This window comes from Pelodiscus sinensis, chromosome 4 (assembly GCF_049634645.1).
Source record: "Pelodiscus sinensis isolate JC-2024 chromosome 4, ASM4963464v1, whole genome shotgun sequence".
In the NCBI taxonomy this organism is placed as follows: domain Eukaryota; kingdom Metazoa; phylum Chordata; order Testudines; family Trionychidae; genus Pelodiscus; species Pelodiscus sinensis.
In genome coordinates, this window is record NC_134714.1 from 6,363,983 (window position 1) to 6,389,478 (window position 25,496).

The 25,496-nt window shown below is 46.3% G+C and overlaps 1 protein-coding gene across 7 annotated transcripts in view; it reads right to left on the bottom strand.

Annotated features, from left to right (window-relative positions):
• NIN (ninein) overlaps positions 1–25,496 on the bottom strand; it is a 143,321-nt gene that overhangs the window by 14,528 nt on the left and 103,297 nt on the right. For 6 of the 7 annotated variants that reach the window (XM_075926173.1, XM_075926170.1, XM_075926171.1 and 3 more), the window contains 10 exons: positions 25,212–25,281; positions 22,616–22,831; positions 21,428–21,541; positions 20,018–20,140; positions 18,466–18,579; positions 17,215–17,361; positions 15,412–15,591; positions 13,413–13,562; positions 11,200–11,301; positions 5,568–5,768 (listed from right to left, as the gene is read on the bottom strand). In XM_075926173.1, coding sequence (XP_075782288.1) covers positions 5,568–5,768; positions 11,200–11,301; positions 13,413–13,562; positions 15,412–15,591; positions 17,215–17,361; positions 18,466–18,579; positions 20,018–20,140; positions 21,428–21,541; positions 22,616–22,831; positions 25,212–25,281 — 1,417 coding nt within the window. Of the gene's footprint in view, positions 1–830; positions 878–5,567; positions 5,769–11,199; positions 11,302–13,412; positions 13,563–15,411; positions 15,592–17,214; positions 17,362–18,465; positions 18,580–20,017; positions 20,141–21,427; positions 21,542–22,615; positions 22,832–25,211; positions 25,282–25,496 lie in introns of all 7 variants that reach the window. The other variant, XM_075926172.1, reaches the window with a different exon arrangement.

Consider the following 25,496-nt stretch of genomic DNA (forward strand, 5'->3'; position numbering starts at 1 on the left):
CTGGGACACACAAATTGGCCTAGGCTAGAACTGTGTACTAGAAGGGGTTTCACTACAATAAATAGCATTTTAATTTTTTTTTAATTACAAAACCAACCTTTAGGAAGCTTTTGGAGTTTATACTGTGCCCACACAGGGGTGAAGTCAGGGACAACCAATTTTGTAAACTATTTTGGGCAGATGAGCGCACGTTAACAAGTGTGGCATTAAACAGAAGCAGATTCTAATATAAAACATATGGAAAAAAGTCATTGGGTGACTGGGGCGCTTTGTAATTGTACGGTTATTGTATATGGAGGAAGTGACACAAGTACAGGGATTGCTAGGAGGGTTAATATTTCCATGTGACAGCATTGTGAGGGATCCAAGATAGTGTCCAAGTATGCACTGAATGGCCAGACACACCAAAAAATGAAATAATGTAGATGAAGGAGCTAGAGTTCAGAAAGATCTACACAGGTTAGTACGCGTAACAAAGGAGGCTCAAGAGTTTCAATTTAGAGAACTTGAAGTCATGAACAAAAAAAATTAATCACGAAAGGCAACAGCTTGCGAGCAATCACAGAGAGAATGAGGATGGGACAACACGGCAGGGACCAAAACAGCAAATTAAACTGGGACAGAAAAGCGCACAGTGCAACGCTAAGCCCACATTTTATCATCACAATCACTCTGCTTATGTGTGTGTTTACTGTATCTAATTTTAGACGCCTTACTCTAGAAGGGCCTTGGACTACAAGAGTTCTGAAGAGCACAGCGGCAGATGTGACACCAGGACTAGATGGGTTAAATTTACACCGATAGCATGGAAAATGCGGGGTTGTACTCACTGGTGAAATGACGGTGGAGAGGGGATAGGATGCAAGTTTTCAAGATGCTAAAGGGGACATTGAAACATAGATGAGCTTTCAGCTAAACATTTACCCTCAGGCTCAACTAAGGAAAAAAAAAAAGCCAGGTATTTTTACAAAGGAATGTTCTACCTTGCTCTGAACTAGAAGCAATTGACAATAGGGTTATAAAATCCCATTTAATTAGTTAACTGGTTAAACGCTAAGCTTAACCAGTTAACTGATTAAATGGAGGCAGGTGGGGGGGGCTGAAGCGCTCCTGCCCGCAGCAGTCAGGCTGGGCCCACTGTAGATGGGGGCTGGAGTCCCTCCACCCCCCCGTTTGTGGTGGGCCCTATAGGGCTGGAGCAGTCACCTGCTGGTAGCCAGTGGAGGGCTACTTCAGCCACCACCAGTTAACGGTAACTGGTAAGCATCACCTGCTAAGGGTAATGCTTACTGGTTAACCATTCCCGTCCCTAATTGACAAAGACTTTGTCCTTGACGATTCTGGAAAAACACTGGTTTAACAAAACTGATTTAAAAACCTTGATCTAGTTAAAGCTGTGCAAACCCTTATTGGAGGTGCACTAGAACTGGCTTAACTCTTTTATATCACTTTAGTGTGCTGAAGCGATATCACTAAAGGGATAAACAGATTTAAGTACGTCTACAGGAGAGGTTTGCAGAGGTTTAACTAGATTGATTTCTTCAATCCACATCGGTGCACTTTCTAGTACAGACAAGGCCTTACAGAGGTCCATGACAGGAAAGAGGTGCACATTATTCACCTGCAGAACCACTAGTTCTAGCATGCAGCTAGTTTGTGTTTGATGAGCTCTCAAACAATGCAAAAGCTTTTATTGGTTTTCAAAAAAAATACACACACACTCTCACAGCATGTTGACTTGCAGTGGCTGCTATCAGACTGGTTTTTTTGTTTGCTTTTAAAGAATGAAATTCCAAATTAAACCTCACATCCTACCTTCCATAATCTTCTTTATCACCAAAGACCTCAGCATATGTTAACATCGCCTTGTCTTCATTATCAAGTGCCTGACAGAAAACTTGCATGCAATATAATTTGCATTTAATGTATCCTGCTGCGTTTGCCTTTAGTTTCCCGGCTTTTGGATGGCATGCCTTGTTCTTAAATATTTAATGTCATTTTTTAAGACTATCACCAAAGAGGTTCAAGTACATGGCACTTGGCAGGGTTGTAACTTCTTTTCCCTGAAGACACCCTGTACTGTTGTAGACAACCATGAAACACTCTCTCAAAACATTCCAAAGAGATAGCATAGTGACAAGTTTCTTACCCCATGAAGCTTAAAACACTATTGTTACACCAAAATACAAATAAACCGAGCATGTTCAAAGGCTCTTAACTAAAAAAAAATAAATCAATTTTTGAAAGTTTAAGTTTAAAAAAACAATGCTATAGAGCTTTGTTTGGAGAGTATGATTATGTTTAAATTTACGCTTTTGTGTTTAAGAGATATGGGGAAAGCATTCACAATTGTACTTTTAATCAGTTATCTAAAGCGCTACATCCTCCCCTCACCCAAAAGGAAGCAAGGCAAACATTCTGGTTTATATATAAGGCAGAGACCAATTCTTTGGGTACCTCTTAAGGCTACTGCGGAGAAACTAAATGAATTATTTGCGTTGGTCTTCATGACTGAGGAAGTGAGAAATTCCCAAACCCAAGCCATTCCTCCTAAGTGACCATCTAAGGAACTGTCCCAAATTGAGGTGTCATTAGAGGAGAGCTTGGAACTAATTGATATACTATACAGTAATCGGTCACTAGGACCAGATGGCATTCACTCAAGAGTTCTGAAGAAACTCAAATGTGAAACTGCAGAACTACTAACTGTGGTTTGTAACCTAGTCTTTAAAACAGCTTTGGTACCAAATGATCGGAAGAATGCTAATGTGATGCTAATTTTAAAAAAAAGGGCCTCAGAGGTGACTCCAGCCATTTTAGGCTGGTAAATCTGTCTTCGGCACAGGGCAAATTGGTTGAAGCCATCTATAGTAAAGAATAAAATTGTCAAACACGCATGCAGAAGAACATACATTTGAAGGCAAGATGGTTTCTGTAAAGGGAAGTCATGCCTCATCAATCTACTAGAATTCTTTGAGAGGGGCCAACAAGCATGTGGCCAATGGGGATCCAGTTAACCTAGTGTACTTAGATTTCCAGAAAGCCTTTGACAAGGTCCCTCACCAAATGCTCTTCAGCAAAGTAAGTTGTCATGGGATAAGAAGGAAGGTCCTCTCATGGGTCGGTAATTGGTTAAAAGATAGGAAACAAAGGGAAGGACTAAATGGTCAGTTTTCAGACTTGAGATGGGCAGTGTGGTGTCCTCTAGGGGTCTGTACTGGGACCAGTCCTATTCCACATATTCACAAATGATCTGGAGAATGGGGTAAACAATGAGGTGACAAAATTTGCAGATGACATATACTACTCAAGATAGGTAAATCTACAGCAGACCGTGAAGAGCTACAAACAGATCTCTCAGAACTGAGTGATTGGGCAAAAAATGGCAGATGAAGTATAGTGTTGATCAATGCAAAGTAATGCATATTGGAAAACATTATCCCAGCAATACATACATATAAAATGATAGGATCTAAATGAGCTGTTCTCACTCAAAGATCTTGGAGTCATGGTGGATAGTTCTCTGAAAACAGCCACTTAATGTGCAACAACAATCAAAAAAGCAAACGGAATATTGGGAATCACTAAGAAAGGAATAGATAAGAAGACAGAGAATATTTTATTGTCTCTATATAAATCCATGATACGCTTATATCCCGAACACTGCAGATATGGTTGCCCCATCTCAAAAATGATATCTTGGAATTAGAAAAGGTTCAGGAAAGGGCAACAAAAACTATTAGGGATATGGAATGGCTGCCATATGATTAATAAGACTGGGACTTTTCAGCTTGAAAAGCGATGACTAAAGAGGGGATGAGAGAGGTCTATAAAATCCTGACTGGTGTGGAGAAAGTAAATAAGGAAGTGTTGTTTAATCTCTCATAACTTGAGAATTAGGGATTACCAAATGAAATGAAAAGCAGCAGGTTTAAAACAAACACAAGGAAGTACTTGACACAGTGCATAGTCAACCTGTGGAACTCCTTGCCAGAGGATGTTGTGAAGTCCAAGACTATAACAGGGTTCAAAAAAAGAGCTAGATAAATTCATGGAGGATCGGTCCATCAATGGTTATTAGTGACAACGGGCAGAGATGGTTTCTCTAGTCCCTGTCAGGTGTTGGAAATGGGTGAGAAGGGAGGGATCAGTTGATGATTACTTGTTCTGTTCATTCCCTCTAGGGCAGCTGGCATTAGCTACTGTAGAAAACAGGATATTGGGCTAGATGGACCATTGGTCTGACCCAGTCTGGCTGTTTCTACATTATGGTTTGGTTTTTGAAGCAATTTAAAGTGGTAGAGATAAACTCCCCAAACTGTAGTTTACACTGGAAATGCCAGATTTCTTACCTGTGCGTCTGCATTATCTCCTATAACACACTTCTTGCACCTTTGGGTTACATTTTATTGTTCAAATAGTACAAGAAACTGGATGAAAACTGCATTGGCAAGCCCACACCAAATGAATAGTGGCTGCAATTCAGTCCAGAAAATTTGTTTTAAGTGTTACTTCATGAACGAACATGGTTTCTAAACTTTATCATAACGCCACCTTCCAGAAGGTCTCCTCCAATACCGGACACTAATGAAACTGCAGTGACACTTACAGAAGTGGTTGTAAGTGTCTGTATTAAGTCAGCCTGTATCTGAAACACCTGACCTCCAGTGTTCCCGCTAATGTTTCATGTCCACATGTGGAATGACTTTTGCCATGTGCACCACTCTGGAGGTGATGTGTCACATAAAAGTAATTCCACACACAGACAGTGTATGGTGGAGGTGGGGCCAGAAACCCTAAATGGGGGCTCCAGGTGTGGGATGGGGCTCCGACAGTGGGAGCGTGGGAGGGGGTGAAGGCTCTGGGTGGGGGCGTGGTCTCTGGAGTGGGGATGAGGGTTTTGGGGTGCAGGAGGTGGCTCAGGGTGGGGCAGAGGGGTGGGGCTTATCTGGGCAGCTCTTGGTTAGCAGAGCTGAGCTGAGGCTGTGCCCCAGAAGCAGCCTGCAGGTCCAACTCCCAGGAGGGGGTGGGAGATGAAGCTTGCTGCTGTGGCTCACAAGCACCGCCTCTCAGCCCCCACTGGCTGGGAGCCAGTGCTCAGATGGGGACAGGGAGGGGCAGCTCCATGCTGGGGCTGGCAGGGAGGGGTGCCTCTCCCCTGGCCACAGCTGTTTGGGGAGGGAATTTAACTGGACTCCATGGGACAGTGATATACTTTGCTAGTTCTGTATGCTTCCCACCCAGATGCATGTGCAATTTGTATGCTTGCCCCTTTAAATACTTGGCCACTCTTAAAAATATAAAAAAAAAAAACAGTGCACTGTCCAATCAAAAATGGAGCTCACAAGGAGGAAAGCTGGTAATAGCTAGGTGGGAACGGTTAGTAGGAAAGCCTGAAGGCGACGGTTTCAAATGAGGGCGTGCTATACAGACTGCTGCAGCAGGAAGAGATCCGGGTGTTGGAACTGGCATAAACAGAGAAAGGATCACCCCAGCACGGAACCCATCAGGACAGCGAATCAGATACACTGGCTAACTGGGAAGCGGCACAGTAAAGGAGGTTGTACCTGTGGCATGTTTGTTTCAGAGGGTCTATTTTCAAGCTCCTCCTGCAGCCGCTGACGACTCCTCTCGGCCTGCTGTAGCTGATGTTGGAGTTGCAGGAACTGCTCCTTGGGCACCATAGCACAGCCTTGCTGCTGGAGCTGCTGCAGCTCCCGAGAGTGCTGGGACTGGCTAATCATCACACCGGAGCCCCCGTGTAGCATCTGAGCAATAAACCAAAACCAGCCATTAGGAATAAGGTTGTTGACACTTCAACCAGCAGAGCTAGTCAGTAAGTAGCTAAGTACTAGCGTATGCCACTGGAACCTACTAGAAACCAGCATCATGACTTTGGCAAGCTCTTTTCTTTACAACTGACTCAAACAAACTTGATCTGATGGTGCACACATGCACTGTATAGGTTGAACCTCTCTAGTCCGGCGCCTTCAAGACCTGACCAGTGCCGAACCAGAGAATTTGCCAAACTACAGAAGGTCAATAGCATTTAGCAGCAATACCAACACTTCCATTGCTCACTGGGCTCTTAGAAGACATTTAGGGCTAAATTAGATCTAAACAGCACAGAACACCGAGAGCCAGGCCTGGTAGCTGTGAACTTTATGGGACCGCAGGAAACTCGGTCACACCTGTCTTAAGTGGACATCTAGCTAACTCAAATCATGCCGGACCACAGACGTTGCCAGACCCGAGAGTGCCGGACCAGAGAGGTTCAACCTGTATTAGCTGTTCTACAATGATTTTGTTTCCCCACAATATAAAGCTTTGAGATTAGAGAAAGCTTTGGGCATTGCCTAAAAAGAAATGCATGCTTGTTTGTGCTTTAATTGAATGAAATCTGAACTTTGATCCATGTTTTCCTATGTCCAATTTAAAACATTGGCTAGTTACTGATAGGAGCCTGTCAGACCTCACTTAGCTACTGGTAAATTTTAGTTTCTGTATTAAATTTTGTTTTTGGCTCGATCACTAGCTGTACGTGTAGTATTCAACAGAGCAGGCGTGTGGCCAAAGCAAGCAGTGCAGTTGCTGGCTTGGTAAGATGGGCGCAGGTCATGGCATTCTGAGCCCAAGCTTTCCCAAAGTTCAGATGGGCTCAGCCAGGCGGTTTTAGTTTGGGATTAGTGCCTGTGCCGGGAACGTCATTAAGATGCCCAAAGCCAGTCTCCTAAAGGAAAATGGAGAGGAGGATGTTTTCAGCTCTGTGCATGTGGGATTTAAGTCATATGATGCTATTCATTATCTCCCATCTCATTCTTTATATTTACCCCTAAGTGCTGGAAAACGGAAACCTTTATATTCTTGTCACGCAAGTGTTGCCTCCAGCTACGAGCAGTGTGCGCCCAACAGCAATCCTACTTCTGGGGACAGAAAAAGTCTTGGAGGGGTTCCCTCTGACACGGGGCATCCCTAGAAGAGGTTTGCCAGGAGAGCAATCCCAGCAAACCCTCTCTGTGCTTTTCTGGTTGTGATTTATACCACTTTCCCAAGCTCCAAAGCACTTTTATGCCAGTGTAGCAGTCTCTCAACTAGGCCCTTTGCCTATAAATGCAGGAATCACTTCCCTAACCAATACGACAGCCTTGCCAATGCCTGGCCTGACAGGTTCTAACCGATTTGCCGAAGTGCTGCTTTCAAGCGGTGGTAGGACACATGGGGTCAGAGGAGGGCAAGCCTGCCCTGGCATTTCTGGCATTTTCACGTTAAAAACATGGAAGCCTCAGCAGAACAGGCTGGGAGTTGTCTGACAGATTAGAAGTCATTTATTTTGGTTTAAATAGCCACACAATTCAACACGTGATTTTTTTTTACGTTAACGTTTTTCCAGACATTACCCACTGGATTGAAAAACACGATTCCAGGCGAAAGTAGTTGAGATCCAGAATCGTTTGCGATATTTGAAAACAAACAAGCAAACAAAAGACCGACATGCAGCATGCATTTGAATACAGCGGGAAGTGGCTCTATTCCTGACAATCTATTGGACATACAATAGCTCTTAAAAAGCTGCATAATTAACCTGACGCCTCAAAACACCTGCCAGAGTCTCTGGAGGAAGAGACTTTGTTTGTGGGCTTTTTATTTCCGTGAGCATGACTGTGCTTCTTCCCTCCCAAGTGGTGTTGTTAAGAAGGACGAGTCAGCTAGTGTTTGTGGTTTTATTCCTTGGGCGTGTCTCTATTGGGAACCACAGTGGTTTGAATGCTCATGCCATGTCTACGCTACAGCTTTAGTCTTTGGCTGCGCTGGTGCAGGATAAAAGGAAGATACACAATGTTCTCAGTATAGAACTGTGTGTTTGATTTCTACAGGAGTATCAGAACTTCCTCCTGAATCAGTGTTCAAAAGCTAATCTCCTTTCTCCTAATATATCGGCTAAGAAAGAATTCTATTGATAGAATAGAATCTGATGGGATTTATCAAAAAAGCATTTCAGTTCATAGGAGACAATGGAACACAGTAATCACTAATGGAGGTTTCTAGACTACCGCACAGATGTTAGCAGGGCCTCAGGAAAATACAGTCAATGAAAGAGTGTTTGCCTAGACAGAAAAAAAACAAAGTATAATCTTTTGCCATGCTAATCTGCTGGGGAGAGAGGAGAAAGGAACAGCCCTTCCTGAAAGATTAAGCAATAGATGTAGTCTGACCACATTTAAAAGTGTGCCAGAGAGTTACAATGACAGGCATGCAACATTGCCAATGTTAATGAAGAGAGCTCACCAACCCTCTCAAGAGTAAATGGAATTAATAAATGAACACAGAACAATGACATTTCAGAGCCACTTTTCATTTTGGTGATGTCCAGTTTTAGTCTTCTGAAAAGCTGATCAGTTAGGACTTCGCAAATAATCTCGGGAACAGACTTTGAAAGATATGCCACATTTCTGGATGGAATATTCATGAGCTATCCACATCCTTTTTATAAGCAATAGAGCGTTTGAACTCAGGGCACGCCTCACTGTCTTACAATGAAGAGTGACTCCTTCAGAGATAAGGAGCGTTACAAACCCACTACAATTAACATTGTAAGAAAGAAATTAAACGAGACTTCTCCATGCGATGGAAGTACGTTGAAAATGATTGCGCTACCTTCACACACACTCTCAGACAGAGCACTGCACCCTTCTCTGCTACTTCCAACCACTGAGTTCTAGTCACAGGTTAGCCACAAACAAAAGGAGAAGCACAAGAGAGAAAGAGTCGTTAGGACGCGCGAGGCGCCAAGTGAGTTTTATACACACCTGTGGGGAAAAGCTTAGGAGAGAGGACAGAAAAATCTTGCATGTTACTAGAGTAAGTTTGACAAGAGAAATACAATGCCACGCATGGTAATTACTGGGGACAGAAACAGCTGAAAGCATGGGCAGAGGGTGAAGGTAGGGCTGGGGAAGGCAAGCCCTCAGCCCCACTGCCAACCACACCCCTTCTACCCAAGCCTCCCCCCTTTCCACCCAGAGCGCCCTGGAGAGGTGGGGGCAACATGCAGCTCCAGCCTCCTCAGCCGCAGAGTACAGGGAGGGTGAGTGTTCGGGGGCATCAACACTCCCCCTCAGTTGGCCTTCAGAAGGCATTCTAGGCCAGACTGGTAGTTTGGGAAGCCAGCCCCTTCCCTCACCTTTTATAGCCACCCCGAGCAAGAGCATTTAGTATATCTGAGCTCCCATGATTTCAATTTTCTTACATGTAATAGAATTTTTTTTTTAGCATATATAGAAACACCAGCATTTCAGACATCCTGTCAGCCACTAATTACCTCTCAAGGAGATGGTAGAGTCATATTTTAAGTTACATAACTGAACTACTGTGTTTTCTAACAGTCTACTTGGGGCCCATCTCTAGCCCATTTTAAAAAAGTCTTTTATAATGCCGCTCGCTGTGCAAGCGTCCTCTGGGATATACTCTCATTCTTATTTTGGCACAAGACTCGATTGTGCGTCACAAGTCTCTCCCTCAAGTTCAGGAGATCAGGTCAGACCAAGGGTCATGAGTTCGAAGTTCAAGTTCAGCTGCAAAATATTCCCATCATAAATAAGAAAAAAAATCTTTCAAATTGTGTTTTCAGAAACTTGTTTCAAGCACAAAAATAAATCAGGCAGACTAGAAGTTAGGAGTACAAGCAATTTTTCTCTCCCTCTTCTGTGTTCACAGGAGCCATCTTGTGTTACTGGCTCTTAAAAAGAACAGGACGCATTCAAAGTAAAACTCCCCAGAAACTTACTATCGTCCAGCAGGACAAGTACATTTGTCTGATATTTGGTTATGTTAAAAAGCAAGCTATTTAAAATTAACATGCACGGTCATTAAGCTGTAAGAGGTTACAAGACAGTGACCATTTATAGCTCCCTAAAATTGTGTTTTCATGCTATTATTGCTGCATAGGGTTTGGGTAGAAACACTGAAGTCTTACTCTTAACTTTGGATACAAAAAATTAGGGCTGTTAAACAATGAAAAAATTAATTGCTGAAGAATGATGGGGCATTTGAATGTGTAGCATGTCTGGTCATGTAAATGCCTTGCAATGCCAGTGATAAAAGTCCCACATGAATGCCTGTTCTCAATTCGGGTCACATCGTAAATAAGAAGTGGGCAGCAGCATCTTCCATGAATGTAAACAAACTTGTTTGCCTTAGCAAGAAGTCGTGCTGAGTGAACTTATCGGCTCTACAGCAGGGGTGGGGAACTTCAGGCCTGGATGCAGCCCCCGGCTTGCCTGGATCCAGCTCGAGGCTCAGCATTGGGAAGCCCATGCTGGCGCTCCAGCCACTCACTCACAGGGCTGGAGCACACAAAATCTACTAGCCTGGGCCCCGCTAGGCACTGGTGTGTGAGGGGAATGTGGGGAGGGTCTTTCTCCTTCTCAGGTCAGGGGCTTCTCGCTTTGCCCCGACTGACTTTTCTGTGAGTCAGCGGCCCTTCACCCAAAAAAGGATCCCCAGCTCTGCTCTAGTTTTGCATTGCTTTGGTTTGGAGTGCAGTTATGTAATAAAATATCTGCATTTAGTAAGCTGCACATTCACAGCAACAAGACTGCCCGGCAATAGCTGTATGAGGTAATTTGAAAAATACTATTTTTTTGTTTATTATTTTTCAAGTGTAAATATTTGTAATAAATAATATAAAGTGAACAGTGTTCACTTTGCATCCTGCGTTGTAATTGAAATCAATATAGACTTGCAAACATAGAAAACATTACACATTTAATACGTGTCAAATAGCATGCTATTGTTTAACAGTGTGATTAAAACTATAATCAATTTTTTAAAAATTGTGATCTTTGAGTTAATCGCAAGTTAACTGCAATTAATTGACAGCCCTACAAAAAAATCTGTCCCTTGGTCTTCCATTTGATCCTGAGCCTGAAGTAGTTATAGTTTCTTCTCACAAATTATGACAAAAGGTTCCCCTTTGTAGGAACACATTTGCTATGCAGCATAGTTCCTTGATTAATGAAACTTGACTGAACATGTGCAAGAGATGTCTACCTGGCCAGCTTTTCCAGTTTTAAGTTTGCACATTAGTGTTTCATATTCCTATCCTACTGATACCAGAAAAATATCTTTAAACACACCATCTATGAGATAACTGGTCCCATACTTTTGTATTCAGGAACGTTAACATTTATTGAAATGTACCTCCATTAGTTGTTCATCCAGTTTGACTTGCTTTTTTCTTAGCCCTTCATTTTCCAAATTGATGGTTCCCAATTCATGCTCAAGTGAATTCATCTGACTGATCTGTATAAAGAGAAGATCTTCTGTTAGGGGTGTTGTTTTGCTTGGAAAGACCTGTATACCCAACAGACATATCCACAATATCATAGAATCATGGAACACTAGGACTGGAAGGGATCTCGAGAGGTCATCAAGTCCAGTCCCCTGCCCTCATGGCAGGACCAAGCGCTATTTAGACAATCCCTGATAAGATGTCTGTCTAACCTGCTCTTAAATATCTCCAGAGATGGAGATTCCACATCCTCCCTAGGCAATTTATTCCAGTGTTTAACCACCCTGACAGGAAGTTTTTCCTAACGTCCAACCTAAACCTCCCCTGCTGCAGTTTAAGAGCTTTGAAATACTTCCCTGGAAGTATCTGAATAATCCTATTAAATGCTTGTCCTCTGCCTCCCACTTTTCTCTGCCAATTTGCTTCTGTTTTGTGTATTTTATTCTAATGATTTTCTTTCCCGCTCCCCCCTCAGTTTTTCTGTACATAAAAGAAGAATAAGGCACACTGAAATTTAAAACTAAGTGGACTTTTAGAAAATTGTTTGTAAAATCTACTACAGATACAAGTTTATATTTTAACCTTTCATATTACATAACACACAATATTTCAAACATACTTGCAGTTAAGTAGCAAATGGTTAACACATTGTGAGAAGTTTACGTACACAGGCTGAACCTTTCTGGTCCGGGACAGTCTGGTCCAGCAACAACTGTGGCCCCACAGGATGTTGCTGGACCAGAGAGCCCCAGAGGCTGGAAGCAGAACCGGTCTGGCAGCCGGTAGCCCACAGAGCCAGAGGCCTGGGGCGGGGAACCCCAATTGGCTGGTGACAAGAGCGGGACCAGTGACCGGAGGCAGGAGCCCTGCCAGGGGCAGCAGAGCCCAGCAGGCAGACCGAGATAGTGGACTGGTTGGGGACGGCAGCCAGGAGAGGAGATCAGGGAGAGTCTGAGGCCTGACCTCCCCTGGTCTGGCGAACTCCCTTGTGTGGGACTACTCAGGTCTCCAGGATGCCAGAGCAGGGAGGTCCAACCTGTAGTTGGTTACGTCGGTTGTTTCTGTTGCGCGTGCATCTATGTCCGTACACAAAATTTAGTAAAAAGCTAACAGGAAAAAAAAATGCAGTTTGGCTTATGGGTCTACCAACTTTGTTTAAAAACCCCTACAACTAACCATATAACTTGGCACTTCAGGAAAAAACTAGTAAGGAGACAAAGAATAAATAAGCAAGTACTCAACACTGTCAATGGTTGGCCCCAGGGCGCTCTCAAGTATTCAGTATCAGATTAATACGGAATAGGGTTGTATAATCCTGTTTAATTAGGTGGGCAAGGACTGCTCCAGGTCCCCCTGTTACTGGGTCGACTGGTTAACCTTCCACATCCCTACTATGGGACCCCTTTGACATAAACGGAAACCATCTCTAAGACTGAGGTAGAAAACCAGATCCCCTCAACTGCAGGCCGAAGAACGCGTGAAGTAACAGAGGCTCTGAATCCCATCCTGGGCAAAAGCTGGGAGACAAGGACTCCTCACGAAAAGGCCAAAGGACACAGGTTGTTTAGGGTTTGTGTGTCGCCCAGCAAGGGGGAGGCAACACAAGTGCAAGCAACAGCCAGGTGAACTCGGAGGGGCAGTTTTTCCTTGGCTTCCTCTGAAGTTTATGCAGCAGAAATACCTCCACAGAATTCCATGCCCAAGGCCCAGAACGCAACCTGACCTTCTGAAGCTTCAGTAGTGGAACAAGAAACGTGGCTTTCCATGTGAAATTCATAGTGTCAAACGTAAGGGCTGGTGCCTCACAGTAATTAATGCAGATGAGCAAGGGCTTAGCGAGAGACCCTCCCCTGATCATGCTGCACAAGCTGCCACACCCCACTCCTGACACAAATACCCTCAAGATGTAAAGCCGTGCACACCTATGCTAGTCGTGACACACTGAAAACACAAGAGTGCCTTCCCGAGTCCAGCCTGCACAAGAGCGGGGCACAACTCTCTGAGATGTCTGTGTGTCTGAATAAAATTCCAGCATTTCATCTGATCAAATGCCACTGCAGCACATATGAGTGCTCCAGTCAAGCCGGAAAAATGATCATTTGTTTTAAAGCCTGGAACTCACCTTCCTGTGCGCAGAGGACAATTCCTTCTGAAGCTGTTCACATTCTCTCTTCAGACTTAATTTCTCTTGCTCTATGGCTTTCACAATGCCAGCATGGCTTTGATGCTTCTGGTGCTTCATGGAAAGGATTACAGATTCCAGCTGACGGACCTAACAAGCACACAGATTGAACAAGGAACACACAGAGCATGAAGAATCTGTTTTCTAGTCAAGTTTCCACTGGCCAGCATATCCAAAGTGACAGTGAACTGAACTCAAATGTAAGCTACCAACCCATTTCCTAACCACAATATTTTCCACTTTTTAAATATATTTAGCAAAATAACTTTGAACGGAGTCTACCCTTCCTCCTCCTACTGCCAGCCAAAAGTTGTGAATTCCAGTAAAGCAGTGATTATCAGCCAGGAGTACACACACCCCTGGGGGTATGCAGTGGTCTTCCAGGGGATCCATCAACTCATCTAGATATTTGCCTTGTTTTACAACAGGCTACATAAAAAGCACTAGCAAAGTCAGCATCATGCTCTCTATACTGCACTGAAATGTAATTGATTTATTTTATAATTGTATGCTAAATATGAGAAAGTCAGCAATTTTTCAGTACCAGTGTACTGTACCACTTCTGTATGTATACATCTGATTTTGTAACAAAATAGTTTAAGCCAAGTGAAAGCTGGGAGGAGGCAAGACAAACCAGACTCCTGAATGGGGCACAGTCGTCTGGAAAGGTTGAGAGCCACTTCTGCAAAGGATCTTCTTTAAAAAGAGAAGTTTAATGGTTTTCAATTAGTTTACAAGCCAGCCTATCCCTGTTTTCTATTAAGTTTTGATTAGACACAATGAGTTCTCAACCCTCAAGTCTCCCGAAAACAGGAGCACAGTTTAAAACAAAGATGTCCATATGCAGTTTTGGTCTACTCGTAAAACTTTATATAGGACTAGCAATGTTGGGTAAGAGGTGTGAAAAATCACTCATCACTACTGGCCCAGCTATGCCAGCAAGCCCCCAGTATAGACACAACTACGCTGACAGAACAGTGCTTCTAGTGGCAGAGGGAGCATTCGGGGAGGTAACGTTATGCAGCCCTACTGCAATATTTCTATTAAAAAACCAGTGAGCTTTATTTGCGTGTGTGCATTACAAGCTGCTGAATGGGCATCGTTCCCTGAGTTCTGTATGGCATGCAGTTGCTATCCAGTCCAGGGGGGGCAATAATTGTTAATGGGGGGGGCCACTCCAAGATTCTGGTAAGTGGTCAAGAGCCGCATTTCTCTGGAGCGGGTACGGGGTCTGGGACAGCGGGTGGGGTATAGAAGGGAGCTTGGGATAGAGGACTGGGGTGCAGGAGGGAGTGTGGGGTCTGAGAGGGACTTTGGGTGAAGGAGGGGGTTATAATCTGGGGGAGGGCTTGGGGTGCAGGGTCCAGGAGCAGTATGCATGCAGGAGAGGATTCTGGCGTGGGCGGGGGATGCAGGGTCTGGGAGGGAGTTGTGACCTGGAGGAGGTGGGGAGAGGGGATACAGAGGGTTTGGGGGTGGCTTGGGGCAGATAGAGGAGTTGAGGAGCCAGAGGCAGGCTCTGGCTGGGAGGTACTCACCTAGGCAGCTCCCAGCCAGCAGCTCTGCATGAACCTGAGACAGGCTCCCTGCCTGTGTGTGTGTAGGGGGCGCTGCTCCAGCACAGGGAGGGAGGAGTCATTCACTTCCCCTGCCTTCAGCAAAATTTCTCAGCTCCTATTGGCCAGAAACTGGCCAATGGGAGCTTAGGAATTTTACTAGGAGGCAGGCACAGCACCAGAAGCTCTCTCCTCCCTGCCCAACTTGCAGAGTAATTAGCTGCCTGCTGTTTAAAGCAGCAGCAGCTGCTTTGCAGTAAGGGTGCTGGCGAGGCGGCCCCGGGCTAGATCCAGCGGCATGGCGGGCCGGATGCAGCCCGCTGGCCGCCTCTTGCCCCCGCTTTCCCCCGATGCAGTCCAATCGGTTAGCGCTCACACGTTACCTTCTCCCGGGAATGTGTTAGATCCGTTTTAGTGTTCTGGACTTCTCTCTGGAGCCTCTCGTTCTCTTCCCTCAGCAGCTGCTGCTCCTGTCGGATCAGCTGTTCCAGTTCCTCCCAGCCCAGCTGCTTCTGCTGGGCGGGCAGCCCGGAGGAATGCACAGCCAGTTCCAGAGCCCGGTTCTGGAGCCAGACCGAAAGGCAGGGTGAGATCTCACACCAAGCAGCAGACATCGTCTGTCTTCAGAAGGATTTTTACATTGCCCAGGGCCCCGTAAACCCCGCTATTAACAAAGGAATCGCTGTTTCCCTGCTTCCACACATCCCACTTTTTCCAAATGACCCAATGTACTGAGCACAGGGCAAAAAACCTCCCAAGGGTCTCCTCTTCACTGGGACTGCAGGCGACAATGGCCAGCGGCCTGCCAGAAAAGTACACCCCTGTGAACCAAGCCCAAATATACAAATGGAGAAAGCGGCCCCACTTCCAAGCTTCACCAGGCAAGAAATAGCATGGTGGGTTTAGAACTAGGATTTGGTCCTGGTTATAAAACTTGTGTGGCTCTTTTCCCGGGGGGGGGGGAACGACGACAGTATGTCACAATGATAAACTATGCAAGTAAATTGCAACAGTGATTACTCCTTACGCCCCCTCCCCAAGTATTCGTGTTCCTTATCGATAAACAAAGCACAGCAAAAGGCTGTTTTAATGAACGCTTCTTTTGAAACCACAACACGCAACTGAACATTGGGTCTATTCCCCAAGCACGAAGGTCCCTTGTGAGGACAACTGCAGTCTGCAAAGTCTCTGAAGCCCCGCTCTAGCACAGGACTGTGGTTATACCTAGGAAATGGGGCCAATGACCATGCAGATTGTTTTTACTGAAAGTTTATCCTGAGGTGATGTAAAAATATCCCTCTTAAGGCGCAAGTTCATTTCAACAGGGGGTTCTGATTGAGCTTCACCCTGTCCCGACACTCATTATAATTAGCTTTTAAGTCTATTTTAAGTGCAAATTACCACAGAAATAAGTGTGGGGTGAGGGAGGCCGACAGACTCGCTGGGTACCTGGGCAATGAGGGGGAGGCTGGCTCCTTGCACCCAGAAGGGGCGGGACCTTGGGCAGAAGGGGCGGGACTAACTTTCCCCCAGCAGCTGCAGTGCTGCCCAGCACATGCTGCACCTACCCTGGGCAGAGAGCCTGCCACGCAGGCTGCAGCTGCAATTTAAGGAGTGCTGTGGTAGGGACAGGAGCTAGAATGTCATTATTCCCAAGAGGTCTACAGTTAAATATGTAATTGCTGCATCTGCAAGATTCTGCTGCTATTTGTTCTTAGCCAACAAAATACGCGCATTATTAGAATAGGCTATGCAGGGTACGACGATAGGCTTCAAAAGAAAGTAGCAATTGTGATTCTTTTAATTGAAACTATCGGGTAATAATAAGCTGGGGTATTTTGAGACTATGCTACCGGTTGAACCTCACTAGTCTGGCGCCCTCAAGACCTGACCGGTGCTGAACCAGAGAATTTGCCGATCTACAGAAGGTCAATAGCGTTTAGCAGCATTACCAAGACTTCCACACTCATGGGGCTCTTAGAAGACAGTTAGGGCTAAATTAGAGCTAAACAGCACAGAACACCAAGCCAGGCTTGGTGGCTGTAAACTTAATGGGACTGCAGGAAACTCGGCCATACCCGTGTTAAGCGACATCCAGCTAACTCAAATCTTGCCAGACCACGGACGTTGCCGGACTAGAGAGGTTCAACCTGTAGTATTGGTCAAGGTAGTTAGTCAAGAATTACCTTGTCACTGGCATTTTGAAGTTGCTTGTGCAGTGACATCACTTCCTGTTTAAGAGTCTCCTTCTCCTCCTGGGATACCCATAGGTCGGATTTTAGCCAGGACGTTTGGAGGTTGGTATTTTGTAGAGCTTCATCTAGACTCTGGACCTGAAATGTACGAGAAAGGGAAACTTTAAACTGGCCACAATGAAGAAACAGAAATTCTTAGTGACTGCCTGATGGGCAAAGCAAAACAAAGCAAACAGTTCAACTACAAGGGATTTATAACCAGTCTATGAATTTGGTACAAGAGTGATTTATCAGTGGCTATGAGAGGAGTACAGTGAGGCTCCTTGAGGAGTCTTGGCTCCTAAACAAACAGGGACGATGAAAAGGCTTTCTGCCTGACACAAGAAAGAGGTGAAGAGAAAGCACAGCACTGTCAGCTGTTCCAGAAAGGTGCCAGATGACCTGAGCAGCCATTCCAAAATAGCAACGACCTAACACGCTGAATGCAACACTCACGTGTCTCCTGCCAGCCACATCATAACTTCCTGCCAAGGGAGGAAAATGTGAAGGGTTTCTGTTGAGGTTACTTCTGGCCATCCAATCACAACGGCTGTCAGCCAAGCCAGCCCCTTTTCTCCTTTCCTCCCCAGGCAGGCCAGCTGGGAGAAGAGAGGCAGCAGCAGGAAAGGGGATTAGTACTAGCTGGTGCAGAATCTCTCTTCCCAGGTAATACCAGGAAACTGGGAAGCAGGTGAAAGCAAAGAGGAATCCAAGGCCAGGTCTACACTAGGGGACAATGTCGAACTAAGGTGCGTAACTCCAGCTATGCGAATAGCATAGCTCGAGTCAACGTACCTTAGATCAAGTTACTGCAGCATCCCCACTGCGGGGGGTCGACATGAGAAATTCTCCCGTCAACTCCCCTGACTCGACTCCATCCATTGGAGTATCAGAGTTGATGGGAGCATGACCAGCCATCGATTTAGCGTGTCCCACTGAAAACGATCCCTGGGAGATGGATCCCCACGGTGCCGATCTCCTGCTAAGTGTAGACAAGGCCTAACAGTAGAAATAAAACCACAGCTATCTCTCCAGAGACAGATGTAGCGTGCGATGAGTAAATTTTCACTCACTCATGTGATAAAGAAGACATGTCCCAGGTATTAATTGCACAGGATAAGAGGGTTATTTTGTGCAAACGCCTGCCTTCTCCCAGGAATTAACAAAAACATCTCCGTTTCAAAACACACCATATGGCCGTACCTTCTCTTGGGAGGCTGTGAGCTGCGTTTTCAGTGCCTGACTTTGTTGATCCCAGGACTTTTGCTCCTGCTTCAAACTGGCAATAACATTCTCTAAGACGTTCACTTTAGCTACCTGAAATGAGAGCAAGGAAGACTACAGGGAACAGTGCACCACTCGTCTGTATGCAAAATATCGCTGGGATTTCTCTCCCCAGCTCTTGACTTTGATGAGAGTCAAGCTACATGAGTCAAGTGTCAGAAGGGTAGCCATGTTAGTCTGAATCTGACCAAATGGGTCTTTGCCCACGAAAGCTTATGCTCCAACACTTCGGTTAGTCTATAAGGTGCCACAGGACTCCTCACCGCTTCAAGCTACATGAGGTTTCAGATAAAGTGCAGTACAGCAAGGAGCTAACAGAGCCGTATACAATTTGCATGCCAGTTCCACTGCTTGAGTTCAAAGCCACCAGTTTAGAAACGAAAGGTACAGGCTACAGTGAAAATACCATCTCACTGCCGGCTGTCCTTTTGACTGGTTGTTTCACTACATCTTCTGAAGTGCATGGTACACTCAAGGGTGTGTACACTCCTGGATGAACTGGGCTTAAGTTCTGCACCAAGGTCCCATGGCTCTTGGCATGGGAAAAAATGTTTAAATTAAACTGAAATCGGACACTCAATCCCAATTGTGAGGGTTCACTTACACCAAAACACTCAAGTGTGAATTAGAACGGAATTCATTATTTCCATTCTAGTTTATGACGCTCAGTTTAACCAAAAAAATAAAAGCAATCAAAGTCTTGAGCACTGTTAACTAAAACAATATGAAATCAAACTTTAAGTCAGTGCAAAATTTGCACTTAGACAAACCCTAAGGTCTAGAAACACTGATATTTTTAAAATGAAAGCTTTGATTCTGGAGTGCAGATTTGCTACAATTTGATTTTACAGCAAATTCCAAACACTGCAGAGTACATGGAGACCTGGACAGACATACTGAAATAAGACACATTTATGTGGCATAACTGTAAGAGGAAAAGACAGCAAAGTTATTTCACAGAGTAAGGGTATGTCTAGACTACATCCCTCTGTCGCCAGAGGGATGTAAATTAGACATACAGAAATTGCTAATGAAATGGGGATTTAAATATCCCACGCTTCATTAGAATAAAAATGGCCGCCACTTTTTGCCAACGTGGCAATTTGCTGGCAAAAAGCGGCAGTCTGGACGGGGATCGGTCGACAAGGAAAGCCTTTTCCGACTGATCCGGTAAACCTCGTTGCACAAGGCATAAGGGATCGGTCGGAAAAGGCTTTCCCTGTTGACTGATCCCTGTCCAGACCGCCACTTTTTTGCCAGCAAATTGCCGCCGCGACAAAAAGCGGCAGCTATTTTTATTCTAATGAAGCACGGGATATTTAAATCCCTGCTTCATTAGTAATTTCGATATGTCTAATTTACATCCCTCTGACGACAGAGGGATGCAGTCTAGACATACCCTAAGGGACTATATAGGAATTAGGGTTGGATACGGCAAGGGGTCTGAAATATGGTTTGCCATTTTTATTACCTTATCAACACATCTGTTTAGCTCCTCACGGAGGGCTTCTTTTTCTTTCAGCAGCTTTTCATTTTTCATTATTACACTAGAAATTTCATTCTGGAAGTCAGAGAGATCAGGACATCTGGGCAGCTGTGGGAGACAGAAATCCCTCAGATCTTGTTCGCTTACCAAGCAGCATTTCTGCTGTGGTCTATGACATCATTCACAAACATTTTAGACAGCTCTTTCTATGGGGATCATGCTAGGCACCGAGCAAGCATCTTTAAAAATTTAGTCCCTGCCTCAGTTTAAGTGAAAGCTACAGTTAATTTCAACAAATTGTTTCTCCATTCCTTTCTAAAAACTACTCTTCAGACCCCCTGAGCAAACCATCACAACAGCCCATAGAGTGAAAAAATAGCAATTTAGAGGGGACAGGATTTTTAGTGAGGTTGCTTTACACTCGGTTTTGCTTTTATTAATGCTCATGTAACTACGACTAATGCTTAAGCTAACAGGGAGCCTAGATAGAGATTCAATGCCCTCTCATCTTCAGCTAATGAGTTGGAGCCAAAACACCTTTGAGACGTCTCAGAGGTTCTCCAGCAAAACGATGGTAGGGCAGGGGCTTACACTCCTGCTATTTCTAAGAAGTAAAAAACCGAAGCACAACGGCCTTTGAAAAGCCACAAACACAAGCTAAAAATGTTCCCCGCAGCAGCCTAGGACCCCCGGAGCAGGACATGACATCACTATGAACAGCTGTGGAGACAGCGGAGGCATGGCCCAGGTGTGTAGAGAGCCGTCTTAAAGAGGATGCATTTTGCAGTCACACAACTTGAGTCCATGGAGCCCAGATCAAAGGGGCTAACAATCCAACCCTGACGGTAACTTCAGTTCCAGTGATTTGAGATCACAGCATGGCAAGCAAGACTTCACTGGCGCTACTCTGTTCATGTAAATGAAACCATGATACCAACGCTTCCGGTAGTAAAGCTTTTATCTAATGAAACCTTTTAGGGGTAAGGCATCAATTGGTACAGCAATCCTGGAACGGACTAATCCTGATACGGGAAACCACGTGGCTATGACCAGCTGCTACAGAGAATCGGGAATCACAGCTGGGTAATATGCCATAGTTTGTAATATTCCTTTCCAGCCCTTGACTGTCGAGACCAGCCCCCAACGCCCATTGCTTTGGAACATCTGTTGGTGGAAGATGGAGGGGAGCAACAGTCTTCATACTTTTGCTGTGCGGCCAGGGACTTTGCCGCCAGGGTATTTGCATTCCTCTTTTGTCGCTGCCTTCCTGTACAAACAAGCTAATTCTTTCCGCCTCCGCTGGGAGAGCAGAATATAAATGCGAAAAGCAACTACCCTGCCAGCGGCTTACATTCACCATCGGCACAATCTGGACGGGAATGGGGGTGGTCTTGCCTGTTTGGTCTTCTCCAGCTCTTGTCTGAGGAGATGGTTTTCCTGCTCCAGTAAGCGAGTTTGAACCTTGACGGTCGCCAGCTCAGCCTCCAAGGAAGACACCAGAGTTGATGACTGGGGAAAGGAAAAGCACACAATGCTAACTGAACTGGGCCTTTGAAAACTCAGGCTCGCCCAAACGACCAATCCAGGAGACAGACTGCCCACTGGTCCAGGGGGAATGTGAGGCGACGGGTTCTCAATCTTTTTCTTTCAGTGACCCCGTCACACGCTGTAAAAACTCCACAGCCACAAGTGACAGAACTGTTGTCCAGCATACAAAAGCCAGGGCCATGTTAGGGCCATCGCCTGAGCCCCAGGCCATAGGGGGCCCCCACAAAACTACATTGCTCAGGCTTCAGCCCCAGGTGACTCAGCTCAGGGTCCCAGGCTTCTGCCCTGGACGATGGCGCCTCGTCTTTCTGCCTGGGGCCCTACCGAGTCAAATGCTGGCCCTGCTTGGCAGACCCGCTGAACCTGCTCGCGGGCCCCTAAGGGTACGTCTACACAGAAGTGTTATTCCGAAATACCACCATCCGTGTCTATCTACACTACAGGTTGTTATTTCGACAATGTCGAAATACTATCGAGCGGGAGGACTTCTTCCTCCGACTCTCGGAACCCTCATTTCACGAGGAGTAAGGGCAGTCGGGGGCAGGGCGCTCTCACTCGGACGTCCTGCGCCAAAAGCTGAAATGAGCTATTTTGACTCAAGCGACGCAATCGACGCAGCTGAAGCGGTGGAGCTTATTTCGGCTTTGGCCCTGCTGTGTGGACGCGCCCTAATTGAGCACTGCTGCTCTAGGCCAAACTGGCTCTAGCAAAATACCTATGAGGCCTTTGTGAAAACCAGCACCCCAGCCCCTTTGCGTTTCATGCAATTAGTTTTTGAAATGGAACCGTAACTCTTCTATCTGCTTCCGGAGCCCCTTTTAAACGCTGCCGAAGAGCAGGCCCTCTGGCCCCTTGCCCCCACTTCTGCGAGCACCCATCTTTGCAGATGGGACTGAAAGAGCAATATTTAAATGCCATAACACTGTTAAGAGATGGGGAGAGAAGCTGCTAGTTTCAAGGGGTGCTTATGCAATAGCGTTCGTTTATGAAATCCAACAGCCACACCCTTCGCCATGAAACGGTGGTGTGCTGTACCTTCACTTGACTGTTCTCCTGTTCCTCTTTCAGCTTCGATCTCTCCCCTTCCCATTCTTCCTCTGTACACGTCCCCACGTCCTTTTCCTTTTGCCTGAGCAATCTTGCCAGCCGTTGGTTCAGATCCTGCACGTCTGCTTGGTTTTTCGAATTCTTTTGGCTAAGTTCTGCATTTTCAAACTCCAGCTGCTGGTTCCTGGTTTTCAAATCTGACACCTGACGAACACAGGAACATCAGAAACAAATCAATCTCTCTCTCCTGCATGGACTACAGTAAAAGCTGTTTTCTCCAGCATGTCGCCAATCAGAAAGCTCTGAAAACCAGCATTTCAAAGGGGGCAGCGCTGCACAGAGCCCAGAATCAGCTGTGTATCCTCAGCTGACCTCTGGCTCCATGCAGCACTGCCCCTTTGTAACACCATGGCGGCATTTCAAAGGGGCAGTGCTGCCGTATTGACTGATCGAACAGTTGATGCAAAAATGCATCGACTATTCAATAAGTGAATTACACAATACTTAACATCTGTAGTTAAATACAGCTCGCTTTCAGGATAGTTTGCCATGACTGACAAATCCCTTCCCAGCAAGCCCCCTTTTGCCAGGACGTGTTTTGGGGGTATAGGAGACTCGGCCATAAGGAAGAACATTTCTCCATGCAAGTAGATTTTTGCTAGGCAATATTAAAAAAGGGAAACCAACTTAAAACATTTTTTTTTAAACCTACTCTTCTCCTGACTGTACAGAACTCCTCTTGGAAATTTCAGAGCCTGTGATTGATGCAAGTAAAATGAATATGTCTTGGGGGGGGAGGGGGAGGAGAGAGATACATGCAGGACTGGCATCATTCCTGTGCCCAACTTGTGTGGGAAGAGAGACCAGCCTGAAAAAACAACTAAGATCTTCCGTTGGGTGCTGCAGAGGTGTACCCGCCAGGGAGACAAAATAGATACAGGCAGTCCCCGACTTACGCGGATCCGACTTATGTCGGATCCGCACTTACGAACGGGGCTTTCTCGCCCCGGAAGTCGGGGCGAGAAAGCCCCGTTCGTAAGCTGCTCCGGTGCCCCTGGTCTGCTGGAGACCGTCTCCAGCAGACCAGGAGCACCGGGCGGGTTCCCGCGCTTCTGAGGCTTTGCCAGAGCAAAGCCTCAGAGGCGCGGGGAACCGCCGCTGCTGCCGCTTCAATCCGGGTGCCTGTGGTCTGCTGGGGACCGTCCCCAGCAGACCACAGGCTCCCGGACTGAAGCCGCAGCCGCGGGGGGGTCCCGCGCCTCTGAGGCTTTGCTCTGGCAAAGCCTCAGAGGCGCGGGACCCCCCTGCGGCTGCGGCTTCAGTCCGGGAGCCTGTGGTCTGCTGGGGACGATCTCCAGCAGACCACAGGCACCCAGATTGAAGCCGCAGCCGCGGCGGGGTCCCTCCCTCTGAGGCTTTGCCAGAGCAAAGCCTCAGAGGCTCTGCTCCCCGTGTCCCTGGTCTGCTGGGGAGGGGGGGGGCGCAGCTAGTGTGCTCCCCCCCCCCCCAGCAGACCAGGCTTTTCTTTTGGACTCTGGGGCAGAGCAGCTGGGGCACTGCCGATTGGTCCTGCAGCGCCCGCTCTGGGCACTACTGGACCAACCCGGCAGCACCCCAGCTGCTCTGCCCCAGGTCCTGATTCAGCCGCTGCTGGTCAGTTTCAGCAGCGGCTGAATCAGGACCCTGGGGCAGAGCAGATGGGGTGCTGCTAGGTTGGTCCAGTAGCACCCAGGAGCGGCGCTACTGGAGCAACCCAGCAGCACCCCAGCTGCTCTGCCCCAGGCGTCCCCAAGTCAGCTTCTGCTGAAACTGACCAGCGCTGACTACAGGAAGCCCCAGGCAGAGTTGCTCTGCCCCGGGCTTCCTGGAATCAGCTGCTGATCAGTTTCAGGAGCAGCTGACTTGGGGACGCCTGGGGTTCTTAAGTTGATTCTGTATGTAAGTCAGAACTGGCGGTCAGTTTCAGCAGTGTCTGAATCTGGACGCCAGTTCCGACTTACATACAGATTCAACTTAAGAACAAACCTACAGTCCCTATCTTGTACGTAACCCGGGGACTGCCTGTATTTGCAAAAATGAAGGACTTCCTGCATTACACTAGCGCTCAGTGAAGCCGCCAATCGGAGAGCTTCTCCATCTCCCTGACAGGCAGTAGTTGGGTTGACGGGAGATACCCGCCACCCCCCACGTCAGCAGAGTGCCGGCCACATGGAAAGGTAGGTGGGTAACTGTCACTCAAGGATACCCCTGAGTGAAGGTGTTGCACTGAGATAGGCCTGTCGTTTTCTTCGGAAGTCTTTCATCATACTGAACACACCTTCAAACGTCTGACAACTTTTACAGAGTTACTTTTATTAAGTGCCTACAGAATGAAAGAATGCAATTTCCCTGAACACAAAATGTCCAAGAGACCTCTTGCTAACATGGAACGATAAAGGAGAACCTAGAGCCAGGATCTTTTTTCACTACATGTCAAGTGCATCTCCGCTTGCCTTCATGACATTTCATCTCTGGGAAGAAATTGCCTTATGCAACCCCTGTCTCTTTACAGAAGAGATGCAGGAGGAAGCCTCAGTCTTCATACCTGTTTTCTCAAGTTGTCAGCCATCTTCTGCACAGCCACCTTCTCCTTTCTTAGAGACTCGATTTTTTGCCTAAATCATTGGCGATGAATAAAAGTAGGGTTAGCAGCGGGGTTTTTACATTGTGCTATTGTAGAACTGTTTCAAACGGCAGCATCTTTCCATCACAAATAGTCATGGGTAGGCCCCACCAAATTCACAGCCTTGAAAAACGTGTCACAGACCATGAAGTCTGGTCTTTTGCGGACTTTTACCCTGTCTATGCAGATTTCATGGGGGAGACCAGT